General features: G+C 46.2%; 1 protein-coding gene across 1 annotated transcript; it reads left to right on the forward strand.

The window, feature by feature from the left end:
* The first annotated feature begins 9,625 nt into the window (after nt 1–9,625).
* MFAP1 (microfibril associated protein 1) lies at nt 9,626–13,549 on the forward strand. Its single transcript, XM_081170275.1, has 9 exons — nt 9,626–9,820; nt 10,003–10,222; nt 10,557–10,686; nt 11,255–11,446; nt 11,694–11,798; nt 11,887–12,047; nt 12,330–12,489; nt 12,776–12,865; nt 13,031–13,549. The coding sequence occupies exons 1-9, from the start codon at nt 9,739–9,741 to the stop codon at nt 13,211–13,213; spliced, it is 1,323 nt and encodes a 440-aa protein (XP_081026401.1). The 5' UTR covers nt 9,626–9,738; the 3' UTR covers nt 13,214–13,549.
* The last annotated feature ends 386 nt before the right edge of the window (nt 13,550–13,935 follow it).

Genomic DNA, 13,935 nt, shown 5'->3' on the forward strand with positions numbered 1-13,935 from the left:
ATGGACACATCACAGGCAGACACTGCAGCATTGCAGCCTTATTCTGTCAAATCTCTTTCCTAATCACTCTTAAGATCACTTTGAGCTTTAACTGGGATGGGCTCAGAAGCTAGACCTCTGCAGCCACAACCAAGGAACTACCCATGACTCTTACTTCCATCACCCAGAGGTGATAAGACACCCTCAGGCTCCAGGAGGCATCTTACGTGAGCTTCTCCTCACAGTGCACAGGAAATCAAGCAGGTAGCTTTGCTGTCACTAAAATACCAAGCAGGCAGGAAACCTCTTACATTAACCAGAATTGGGGTCAGCTTAGTTACTGGAAATTACTGATAATTTTGTTTCATAACCCAAATGCTGATTCAAGGTGGTTTTCAGGGGAAAACAGAGATATGCATCGGAAACCCAAGAGGTCCCAGGATTTCCTGCTAATGAAGCAAGTTCTCAGTGTGCAGAAAACAGGCCCTGCTAAGCACAGCTCACCTGTCGTCGTCCCCCCCATCCTCTGGAAATGGTCCTTCCTAAAATGGCAAAGAGGCACCCCTTCTCCCCCCCCCTAAAAGAGGCAGCAGCATCCATTTCCCCACCACTGAAAAGCTCTTGGCTCTTGCACGTTCTCCACATATTGGTAGCAAAGGCTATAAACAGCCCCAGTATTTGGGCCCTCCTACAGAAAGCAATCACACAGGCAGGCATCCCCTGAAAAGAACTGCTTAGCTTATCCACAAATGCCACACTGAGCCTCACTAGGTGGCCTTGATCATAATGCTGTCAGCTTGGTACTTCATCTGTAAAATGAGAGCAATGGTGAAGCCATCTTTGAATTTGAAAACTGAATTTTGGACAACTGGCAGCAAAGTACTTTACAAATTCAAATTGCTCTAAAACAGATTAAAAGGAGCAGCTAGTAAATTCCTCTGCTTACTACCGATTATTGAATGGGTGAAAGCACTACGGAACAGCATACTGAGAAAGAAACCCCACACAACGCCACACTGCCAACATCCTGCATATTCCCAGGCAAACCTGAACAAGATGTCTGCACAGCTCTGCGTGCTCTCAGGTGCTCAGGTTTCAGCTTCCCTCTGTGGCATCATCATGCCTGCACTTTGGTAGCTGCCAGCTGATTTTGCTGGAGCAGGAAACTCCTGGCTGAGCCTGACTTGAGGAAATAATGCCTCCTTGCGGAGAAATAGCTGAGAAGGTGGATTTTTTCTTCTTCATTTAATAATGTATGTAAAACAGAGAGAACAAATGAAAATTAAAAGATGCAAAACAAAACTGTAACAGACAGATAGAATGAGTACAGCTGCACATGGAATAAAGTAACAAAGTTCAAATAAAGACTATCAGCGTTAATGGATGAGAAGTTCCAGTAAAGCTGAGTCAGATTTGTCAGGCTTGTGATAAGAGTTGCTGGGATGCCTAGCTGAACATCCTAGGCTCCAACCCCTGCCATTGCTAACCCTAACCCTTCTCACCACAAAGCTACAGGGTTGAGGGACAAACTCTGCCAACATGAATTCTGAGAGGCAATTTCTCATATTCCCTTTGCTCAGTCTTATCTACTGCTTCATGCATGAACTCACAAATCTCCACAGAAGTGGAAGCTCATTCATTTCTGCGAAACCTACCAGGATGTATTAGATGATGAAAGGCTCCACTCCCATCTTCACCAGTTTTGTGAATTGCGGCTTTGTTCAGGTGTTAAAGCTTGAACCTTGGCAGAAGAGCTTGACATATGGATCTGCCAATGTGTGTAAGTGTCGGAGATAGTTACAACCACTTTGGCACTTGAAGAACCCAGTGAAAAGGCAACGGGGTCCTCAGGCCACAAAAGACTAACCACCTCAGCTCCAGAGCCGTCTTTCCCAATCTGGCATCCTCCAGGTCTTTTGGCCTATCACTCCCATCATCCTTGGACCACTGTTCATGCTGCCTGGGCCTGACTGGAGCTATAATTTAAAAATATATATCTGGAAGGCACCAGGTGGGGGAAGCCACTTCTAGAGAGTCAAATGGAAACAGTTCCCCCCCCCCCACACACACAAGGCTAGAACTCTCTGGGCCATCCAATAGAGCTGAACATTGAGAAATTCAGTACCACTTCATACAATTAAACATACTTAAACACACACACAAGAGGTAGTGATGGTCACCAACCTGGATGGCTTTAAGAGAAGATTAGATACATTCATGGAAGATAGGGCCACCAATTGGCTACTAACCACAGTGGCTCTTTTACCTCCAGTACCAGAGGTGGTGTGCCTCTGAATACCAGTTGATGGGATGATATCCTGCTAGCAGGCTTCCCAGAGGCACCTGGCTGGACACTCTGGGAACTGGCTTCTGGACTAGATGGGGCCTCTTTGGTCAGATACAGCCAGCCTCTTTCATGCAAACAGGAGTGCCTGCCATGGGGGGCACAACAAAGGGGAACAAACACTGGGAGGAGCAACTTCCACAGAGATCTTTGCCCCATGGCCAGAAGCCAAATTGTACAAAACATCAAAGGGTCAGATTTGGAATCCCAGAACAGGAACCAGACACTAGGAACCCTGAGGTGGGAGCCAGCAGAGCACTGTCTATGGGGGACCCAGTACAACCTCTCACTGGCATACCACAACCCAATCCCTACATTCTCATGAGTCAGAAAAGAAAGCCATTTTTTAATTATTTTACTTTTCTTACATTACACTGGGGCTTTTCTGCCATGCCTCCAACCACCACCAGTACCCGCAATTTTTAATAAACATTCAATCTAAAAAAGAGTCCAAAAAAACTTATGTCATAACTTTTGATTGTCCTAATAAAAACACTATCCTGTTGTTCTACTGATCCAATGCAGCAGCACACACTTCATAAACACTTTACAACTTTATTTTTTTCAACAGCAAAGAAGGATAGAACCTTCTTTATGTATGCCACAACAGCAGCAAGAATACTTATCGCAAAGTATTGGAAGACACAAGATCTACCCACCCTGGAAGAATGGCAGATGAAGGTGATGGACTATATGGAATTGGCAGAAATGACTGGCAGAATCCGAGACCAGGGAGAAGAGTCGGTGGAAGAAGATTGGAAAAAGTTTAAAGACTATTTGCAGAAATATTGTAAAATTTATGAATGTTAGAATGATGTTGGATAGAAACTAAGTGGTTTATAGCTGTAATGTTATAAGGGAATATGAGAAAATGAACTATTAATAGGTAAAAATCCAATGCTAAAATATTTTAAGATTGAAGATCAGGATAATCAAAGAGGGGAGGGATTCGCTGAACCAACAAACTGAACTGGAATACAGAAGAGGGAGGCGGGAGGAGGTCCGGGAAATAAGCAAATGAAAGATAGGTTATGGAAAGATTGAATTGTTTTTAACTGTTTTTATTTTGTATTTTTCTTTTTCTTTTTTGTAATACTTTGAAAACCGTAATAAATATATTTTTTTTAAAAAACTTTATTTTTTTCCTGGACTTTTCAATTGCAAAATCATGTACCATCCCCCTAAAGTTTATTTATCTTGCCAGTTTACTCTCAAAAGACAAAGCACACAAAACAGCCAGGTGGCCTAACTGTTCCTGCCTAGTGTGTGGCTTGAACTAGACATTCCCCAAACACATACTTTGGACTTGTCAATCCGCCTAGCAGTGCTGGCTCCGTCCCTGGGATGAATGTCCTTGATTATTATGCTTTGCCCCTTCCGCAAACTTGTACCTTCTTCCTTGTGCACAACCAAGTTTGGATCAGGCCAAAAGGGGCCCATCTGGTCCAGCATTTTGTTCTCACAGTGGCTAGGCATATGCCTGTGGGAAGCCCGGAAGCAGGACCACAGCACAAGAGCCCTCTCCCCACCTGTGGTTTCCAGCAACTGGTATTCAGAAACATTCCTGCCTCTGGCTGTGTAGGCAAAGCAAATAGTTTGCTGCACTGTAAAGAGAAAGGCAAATGTTGTTCTCTCTCAAAGAGCATGTCCTAATTTAACTACCCAAGCTCACTCTCAGAGATAGGGACGGGCCTGGCCCCACAACTCACTGTTCATAATGTTGTTTGTCCTGCTCTAACACGGCTTCTGATTGGCTTCAGCAAATCTCACAAGATATCTAGACAATAGAGGCACAGATAATGTCCATAAATATCCTCAAGCATAATCCACAATTTAGCCTCCATTTCTTTTCCATGCAGCAATGGGAATGTAGCCTAACTTGCCTCCATCACAGATCTCTGGATCCTAATAAACTGTACCATTTCCCCTAACTGACTTTCTAATACTTGGGCCTGAAATGAAGGGGAGTGAGGCATGTAAGGAGTGAGGGAAAAGATGATGGGAGACTGAGAGACTATGGAGCAAGCTCCCAGGCCACAACAAGACCCCCAACCAGGAAAACCTAACCTCACATCTCCACATCATGTCAAGTAACATGTCAAGTAACCTGAAGATACACAGACATTATGTGGTGGAACAGCTGCTCTAGCAAGTGCTCAGCTGGGAGAGAAAGCCCAACTCCAGAAAATCCAAAAGCAGTGTTGGCGACTTCCGGGTTGGCGCCATTGCCGAATGGCGGACTCCCTCCGAGCTCCGGAGGGAGTCTGCTCGGCAGGGGCTGGGTCCTACCGCGCCGGCGACGCGGGGACCCTCAAAAACCACGGGCACGGAGCCCGTGGACATGGGGACTCGGCTGGTACCATCAGCGCCCTCCCGACTCGTGAAGGAGCCTTTTTAAAGGCTACGGATCGGGTGCCGGGGAGCGGCGTGGTGCTGTGAGTCTATCGCTTCCCCTGCCGAGCGCAGCCGCATGCCATTCGTCGGAGAGCGCTGGCTTCTTCCATTGAAAATTCGGACATTTAACAACAACCCGTGAGTAATTGGGTAACCGGGTATAAAAGGAGAAAAAAAGGAATTTTTTTCGGATTCGGCACGAGCGGGGGGGATCTAAAAAGGAAGTCAGTCCCCTACCTGATTGTAAACATGCTAAAACAAGGACTGAGAAACCAAGATCGATTCAGAAGTTTATTGCTGACAAAAAATATCAATTCCACGATGGGATATTACAAGAATTGTGCTGGAGGAGAAAAGTCGAGGGTGAGAGGGAAAAGGCAACCCCCCCTGGGAACCGGGGCGATTCGGAGAACCTGGCGGAGAGAGATGGAGAGTTTGACAGCTGTCAAAGTAGCTGTCAAATCTTGAGAATACAAAGAGGACTTTGTTACAAGTATTTTGCTGGTTAATTTTGTTACAATTGGACATAAATATGGATACAAAATGTCGGGGGGAAAAAGAAACAACAACTTGACTTTTGGATTAGAGGACACAAAGTTACTGCAACCCCCCTAGAGGGGCTTTGGGACATTACAAGTGGCGTATGTGGAAAACTACTCTGGGATGTGTACTGGTCTTAGCTCCTGGGAAAGTAGCAAAACTGAAATATTGTTTTGTCTACAGAGGTGACAACACAATAGAATCTTTCTATTGAAGTAAGGTAGGAACTGGACGTAAGTTTTTGTTCCTGAATAACAAACCTCTGTAGAGATACTAGATTTCAGAATAAGAATGGTTTTGCAGCTGAACAAGACAGAAACCTGAGAAAGTAAGAAACAAAAGAGCAAAGGACCAACTATGCCACGGAAAGAATAATGGGAGGAGCAACAATGACCAAGGGAAATTAAAGGCCTCTATTAGACTGGATTTTTGAAGTTAAACATTATCAAAACAAGCAAATTCAAAGAAAACCGGCAAGATGGATTGAGGAAAATTTGGTTGTGGACTTGAGACCTCCAGGCCGACAACATACAGACTGATGGACATGGGGAATCCAAACCGGGGAAGGGAGGGGGAATTCTAGAATCCAAAGGCTATGTAACCAACTTTTGGAATCTTCTTCTATCTTCTATCTTTTATCTTTCTATATAACTTTGGTATTTTGATTTAACATGTTTTGGGGAAAAAAGGGGGAATTCGTGGAAGGAAACGGGGCAGATCTTGGGGGAAAAATCTTTGTTCTATTTTGTTAAAGATGAGGAGTGATGTTAAGATTGTAATTTAAATTGGCTAATAGGTATAACATATTAGGTTTAAATTGGGAATGAGAACTTGTGGAACCAACGTAGGGAAAGGGGAATACAGTCGGGAGGGGAAGGAGGGAGTCCCAGAAAGAAGGTTATGAAAATAAGGGTTTAAAATTGGTCTTTCTTTTTCTTTCTTTTCTTTATCTTTTCTATTTTTTCTATTCTGTTATTATTGGAAATTTTAATAAATATGATTATAAAAAAAATAAATAAAAAAGAAAATCCAAAAGCAGTGTTAAAAGAACAGGCATCCCTAACATCCCTGACACAGCGCACCAACCAGAGATGATGGCCTAGTCTCCATGTGACATGAAGGCATACCATAGCTTTGCATGAACAAGAGAGCATGCAAGTAAGTGCATGAAGCAAAACTCCCAGCTCCTTACTCCTCCCTTCATCCTGCTACCACTATCATGTTACCCTGATTGAAACCATAGTTTGGCTTAGCATTAAACCATAAGCTCAGGTTCAGATGTATCTCCCAGTGACTACGGCCAGTGTTAGTAACTAAAATATGAAAGCTAGGAGCTAAATGGCACCTTAAACCTAGGTTATGGGTGCAACAACGGAATGTCTAGATGTGCTTTTGTATACAAGAATGCAAAGCTGAAAATGAATGAACTGCAGTTAAAGTATTATATTATGTTCATTTTTGACATGGTCTAGTCCTTCCCCTGCCCACCCTCCTAATATTCTTAAGAGGGTCTCTTCTTCAGTCTTCAGAGAGTAGTTGGAAGTGGGGATGCAGAAAAAGGTCCCCCTTCCCTTCCACTCTGTATTTTTAATCTGAATCTTAGACACAATGCTGCGTCCAGAGCTCAGAAACTGCTCACGCTAATGAAATTCCCTGTCGCAAAATGCACCTAGAACAATGGGAGTTTCCAACACTGGCTATGGCTTGTGGCTTATCTGAACAGCAGTACCAAGTGAGGGAACTCTGTGGTTTAGTCCACAAAGCAGAAACAAACAAGTTCAGGATGTTGCTGATTCTAATCCACCTGGGGCAATTTTCTGCAGTTGAAAAGGATGTTGTCAGCACAGCTATGGAGAAACATGAGCAAATGCACACACCGGTTCCTGTGGAAATTCAATTACCCCCAGGGGAAAGCATGCATTACGCATGGCAGATGCTGGCTGGGAAGGTCTGGCATGTCCCCATGGTCCCTCAGGAGGCAACACTGCACCAGGGTGGGGCTCCACTTGACACCCTGGTCCACAAATGTGTCTCGAGGGAAGTGGAAGGGTCAGAACTCAGGAGTCAAACAGGAAATGAGTACAACAGCACTAACCCAACTTGTGTGCCCAAGCAGGTGGTGTCCAGAGGCATGTTGTCACCAATACTAAAGGTAGTACAGAGCCATTATGGCTTGTAGCCAACAGACTCAGTCTCTGCGTAGTTTGAGATTAATAAGAAGCTGATCAGGAAAGCCCTAGGGGATTCAGGTGTGCAGGGTTACATTAAATGAATTCCATCCTTTGGTACTAAAGCAGGTTGCTGAGAACTTCTGTGTATCATGTCTGAGAAACCCTGCAGAACAGGTGAGCTGCCTCAGGACTGGGAACAGGCAGCTGTTGCTCCGAACCTGATCCCTCAAGAAGACCCTGTCCAGTCAGTCCCTGCTGACTCCTCCTCAGCAGACCAATAGGTTTCCCCATCCACACTACCATCACCACACCTGGATTAAGTTTCAGCTTGTTTGCCCTGGCCCATACCACAACTGCCTCTTTCAGATGGCCTCTCTGGAACCAGGAAGTGGAAAACAGAGGCAGAGCAAGTTATATGCACACTGATGACGTTGCAGCCCAAATCTTAGTCACAAGTAACAATAGTTCCACTTTGCTCTGCCCTCAGACCACACCTGGGGTTATGGAGGATATGCAGACTGGAGCAGGTTCAGAAGAGAGCAAGAAACATGCTCTGAGATGTATAGGGAAGAAGCCCTATGAGGGAATGTTGAAGAGATTGAGCATGTTTAGGCTGGAAAACAAAATGGGTGGGGAACATGACTGCACTCCTCAGGGACCTGAAGGGCTGCTACATAGAAGAGGGCAGAAATGCATCTAATGGGGCTAAAGGGGAGGTTTTGGTTTAACACTAGGAATAACTTCTTAAGAGAGCAGAGACAAAAGAACCACTGGCTCTGGAAGGGATCACTGGGTGGGTGAGCTCCTCGCCCTCCATGTAAGTATTGGGTGGGCAACCACCTGCTGCAGGAGCTTCTAGTTGTGGTGTTCTCTAGATCAAGGAGTGGGTGGGAACACATGGCCAACAAGACACCCCTCCCCCTTGTAATAAAAAAATTAAGATCTTTTATATATATAATAAATGTTCATAAATGTACCAAGCAAGCATGTACAATATGTGGACCACATATCTGGAGCAGCACAGGAAGACCGCCCTGAAACCATTTTGACTCCCAAACTGACCAAATGTTTTCTCTGCAAAGAGGGAGAGGGTGAGGGAACCTTCCCATTGTCTCAGGAATTGGGAAATCACCATCTCAAAGGAATGGCCAGACTACCAGGAAAGTCAATCAGATAAGGCATTTTCAGATAACCTGGCAGACAGGAAAAACAACATTCAAATTTCTGTTGTAGACCATCTTTTCTGTGATGTAGGTATGATGTTTGTGGGGGTTACACCCCTTCAGTGATGTATGTATGATGTATGGAGGGGAGGTCTTGAGCTCCAGGGCAGGGAATTTAAAATGTCTATATAAGGGCAGGCACACCTTGGTTCTGAGTCCTCTTTCTTTCCTGCGTGTGAGGGGAGCACCCTGTTGCAACAGTTCAATAAAGATCAGGCTTACTAGTTGATTTGCTTCTCTATATTCTCTGGTTGGCCTCTGTTATTTTCTCCTACCGATGGAGAACCTACAAAGGACTCTATAAGGGCTCTTGTGTCCCCCATAAGGGAATAAGGGCAGATTTTGCTTATTACACCCCTCTGATTTTTCTAACACAGATTTTATTTCATTATTATTTTTTAAAAAAGAAAGGTACTTTTGGGGTGGGTTAAAAACGTCTATTATTAATTGCACTTATTAGTGGCTTTATTTAAATAAGTATCAAAGCGTCTTAATTATTAATTTCATTAATAATTAGTATTAATTTCATACTATTATTTAATAGCCTTGCAAATACAGAAGCAAAAAGTGCTCATAGTTCTGCCCCACCCCGCGCCCTCACGAAGGCTGGACTGGTTGAGAGTGGCTCACGACACCCCTGCAGTGCAGGCCAAGATGAATAATAGCCTGGAGGGCGAAAGGGCCTCTTTCAGGAAAACGAAACGGGGGCAGGAAGCTGAAAAATGGGTCACAGGACATGGGGAAGCGGGGGAGGAAGGAGAGGAACGCGCTGCTCAGCAAGACCATTTTTCCCCGTGTGGAGGCGGAGCCACACGGCCCCGCCCTCACCCTCACCCGCGCGTACGTAGAGCCAGGGGGGCGCTTAAGGAGCGTCGAACACGCTACGGCGGAAGCTCCTAGTCTGGGTCAGGCGACAGCGGAAGTGACGCCTAAACTTGTGTGCTGACATGCGTAGTGGCGTCCTACCTGGCTTCCGATTCCGGTTTGTTCTGGACAGAGCTTCCGGCAAGAGCTTGGCGTCTGTGTTTGTGTGCCTGGTTCAGTGAGGGCTCCTTTCGCCAGACCCTGAGGAGGAGACACCGCCGCCATGTCGGGCTCCAGCAGCGCCCTCATGAAGCAGCCCCCGATCCAGTCGACGGCGGGGGCCGTCCCCGTCCGCAACGAGAAGGGTGAGGCGTCCTGGGGCGGGGAGCGGGGCATAGGGGGAATCATACGTATCCTGGACGATGGGGGGGGGAGAGAAGCAGCTGAACCTAAGCTCTTCTCCCTCCTGGGGCAGGGGCTGCGGGGGGGGGGTGCGCCCTGGGGCAGGCTCAGTTTCTCCCCTCCTGACCTCTCGCTCCACTTCCAGGGGAGATCTCGATGGAAAAGGTGAAAGTAAAGCGCTACGTCTCGGGGAAGCGGCCAGATTATGCCCCCATGGAGTCCTCGGACGAGGAGGACGAGGAGTTCCAGTTCATCAAGAAGGCCAAGGAGCAGGAGCTGGAACCGGAGGAGCAAGAGGAAGAGCTGGCCAGCGACCCCCGTTTGCGCCGCCTGCAGAACCGCATCTCAGAGGATGTGGAGGAGAGGTGAGGGGCAGCAGAGGGTTGAGGGCAGAGTTGCTTGGGAGGTTGCGCTTGGCATGAAGTGGAAGAGGACAATCTGTGGGGGAAAGGCTGTAATCACCTGACATAGGAGGGGTGTTTTGTGAGCTGCATGCCGTTTTGTCACGTTAAAAGTGGGTTAGTGTAAGTAGAGCTTTATTTGACTCATGAAGCACCTGCCCAAACAGTATTCTTGTGTCACATTCCATATTGCTTTCCTTGATTTGCTTGTTTTATTTTCTTTGATCTTATTTTGTGAGTATTGCAACTATAAAAAACAGTAAAAAATATAACAAAAAGGTGGGTGTCTGTGTTCTAGGCTGGCGAGGCATCGTAAGATTGTGGAACCAGAAGTGATAGGGGAGAGTGACTCAGAAGTGGAAGGAGAGGCCTGGCATGTGGAGAGAGAGGACACCAGTGAGGAGGAAGAGGAGGAGATTGACGATGAGGTATGAGCAGGCCTGAGGAGCTACATTTTCCAGTCTTGGTGTTGGGTTCTGAATCTTGGGTGGAAATGTGTGTAGTTGGCCTCCTTTATAATGTTTTTATTTTGAAATCTTTAAGATGATATATTAATTTCCTGTTAAAGCATTCCTGTTTCGTTTGTATATTTTATATATGACATTTATTCTGGATGTTCTAATGTAGGATGTAAACCGCTTTTAAGATTTTTTTTCTTAAAAAATGATAAAGCAGTATAGAAGTGAAATGATGATGATGAAGTTTACAAGAGACTCCTTGCTCTTCAAGGATATGGGCACTTTCCCCAGTTCTACTTGGGAGATGCTGATGGGGACCATTGAGCTATGGCCCTTTTCCAGATATGAACATATGAAAACTGCTTTATACTGTGTTGGCACATTGGTCTATCTAGCTCAGTAGATCTACAGTGACTGGCAGCAGTTCTCCAGGGGCTTAGATAGGGGCCTCTCCTAGCCTTACTTGGAGATGTTGGGGATTGAACCTGGGACTGCATTGATGCAGATGCTGTACCACTGAGCCCTTCTTTCTTGATAGGAAATTGAACGTCGCCGTTGCATGATGCGGCAGCGTGCACAGGAACGTAAGAATGAGGAGCTGGAAGTCATGGAGGTGGAAGATGAGGGCCGTTCTGGAGAGGAGTCTGAATCAGAGTCCGAGTATGAGGAGTACACAGATAGTGAGGATGAGACTGAGCCACGCCTGAAACCTGTCTTCATCCGCAAGCAAGTGCCATCAGTCCTGAGCAGGGAGGGGGGAGGCTGGTTTCTAAAGCACAGTTGGTAGTTAAGAGCCTTCCTATCAGAGCTTCCCGGCTTGGGCTACTTTCAGAGTTGCCTTCTGTTGACAACACATAAATGCAAGTCTGTGGGGTGCTTCTTAGGAGAAGGTTATTACAAGGGAGACGATTGGTTCTAGTGAGCAGCTGGTTTGGCTTGGGTGGTTTGAGTTGATCTCCAATGTCTTCTACAGGAAGGACAGAGTCACAGTCCAGGAGCGTGAGGCCGAAGCACTGAAACAGAAGGAACTGGAGCAGGAGGCCAAGCGAATGGCTGAGGAGAGGCGCAAGTACACCCTGAAGGTATTGTTAGGAAAGGCAGACACATGGGTTTCAGGGTTAGAGGAGCCTGAGTACCCCAAAACACTCACTCTCTGTTAACTTACTGTAGATTGTTGAAGAAGAAACCAAGAAAGAGTTGGAGGAGAACAGGCGCTCCTTGGCAGCCCTCGATGCTCTGGACACTGATGATGAGAATGATGAGGAAGAGTATGAGGCCTGGAAAGTGCGGGAGTTGAAGCGCATCAAGCGGGACCGAGAGGAGCGTGAGGCGTAAGTGAAATGGGATGTGGCACAGTCCATTTGAGGAGGGAGAGGTCTTCTGGGTTGCTCCAGCCAGGAAGAAGAGGTTCCTCGGGTGTGGGTCTGATCTTGCTGATATCCATTCCCCAGCTGACGGAGTCTTCTGCAGTGAGCAGAAAGTTGGGGAGTGGACATCCGTAATTGAAGTGGAATGGATTTAGATCCATCCACACTTCTGGAGAGGGATGTTTACAGAGATCTCCTGTGCAGAATCAAGTGTCTGGAGTGAAGGATATGTTCTGCTTCACACAGGTTAGAGAAAGAGAAGGCAGAAATTGAACGAGTGCGTAATCTGACTGAGGAGGAACGACGGGCTGAGCTCCGAGCCAACGGCAAGGTCATTACCAACAAGGCGGTGAAGGGCAAATACAAGTTCCTGCAGAAGTACTACCATCGGGGGGCCTTCTTCATGGTGAGTTCCCAGTCAAAGCCCTGCCATTGAATACACAGCAAGAACTCAATGTGCACTGGAAAGGAAAAGGCTGCTATCCAGGATATAGCCGCCATGGGGAGAGGGGGGCTGAATTCCATCACTTCTCTCAAGGAGTCCCTGAACAGTGGTGTTCTTTTCTGTTTAGGCTATACTATGCAGACCTTTTCTCCCAAGGCCAGCCTAGGGATGCTTGGTAAAATAAGGGTGGAGAGGCTACTGTGAGCAAACATGTCTCTACTTACCTGCTGTGCTCTTTGTTCTCTAGGATGAAGATGAGGATGTATACAAGAGGGACTTCAGTGCTCCAACTCTGGAGGACCACTTCAACAAGACCATCTTACCCAAAGTCATGCAGGTACATGAGAAGGAGGGGGTTCTGTTGTTTGGGCTCGGAGCCCCAACTAGCTTTGGCTTGCTGGTGTTGTATGCATGTGCCCCCTCCAACCAGAATTCCAGAAGGGTTGAAGTAAAGTGAATTCTCTTTGAAGCTTCTCCATTTCTTAAACTCTTTCCTCTGCAGGTGAAGAACTTTGGGCGCTCTGGACGAACAAAGTACACCCACTTGGTAGACCAAGATACAACCTCTTTTGACTCTGCATGGGGACAGGAGAGTGCACAGAACACCAAGTTCTTCAAGCAGAAGGCAGCTGGTGTGAGGGATGTCTTTGAGAGACCCTCTGCCAAGAAGCGGAAGGTTACCTGAGTCATCAAGAATAATTTGGGGCACTGTTAGGATCTTGGATCAGTTTTGCCCTGTTTCTATGGCATGGGACTATAGATTATCAAAGGCCTGGACCCACTTTTTCTGTCATCTTTGGATGGAGGATTTGACTCATAACCATAACCCGTTTTTAAGGAATTAGCACCAGCTCAGCAGGCTCATCATTGCCCTTGAGGTATGCCAGCTCCCTCTACAGCCCTGCTTTTAGTTTTGGGAGGCATTTGCCAATTGTAAATATTTCTCGTTCTCTTTAGAGGCACTGTAGGGCGGGGGAGAGAAAAGCAAGGTGACACCTGTATTAAATGTATTTCTTACCAAGCTGTTGTTGTTGTAATGTTCTAACAAGTAGGGAACCTGTTGTGGCAGACATGATGCTCTAATAAGATAGTCAGACCCACTTCTAGTAGAAAGGGGGCTTGGCAGTGCTGTGTGAGAAACACATTTTGTAACCTCTCTGGCTTGTGGGCAGAATTAGGCCCCACACTCATAGGACATCAGGTGTGGGATGTAAAAGCTATGAAAGCACAAACAGGAGCTTCAAGTTCTTTGTAGGTACAGCTTCCCTTTGGTGCTGTTTAAATTGGCAACAACTGGATAAGGCCCAGCACCCCAGTGTGCAAGATGTAAGTTTTTAAATCATCTAGGTATAGTTTCCTGAAAGATTTCAAAACTGGCCTCCTGTTCCCACAAACCCGTTCATTCTT

Source organism: Podarcis bocagei (genome assembly GCF_964188305.1).
Source record: "Podarcis bocagei genome assembly, chromosome: 14".
NCBI lineage: Eukaryota > Metazoa > Chordata > Lepidosauria > Squamata > Lacertidae > Podarcis > Podarcis bocagei.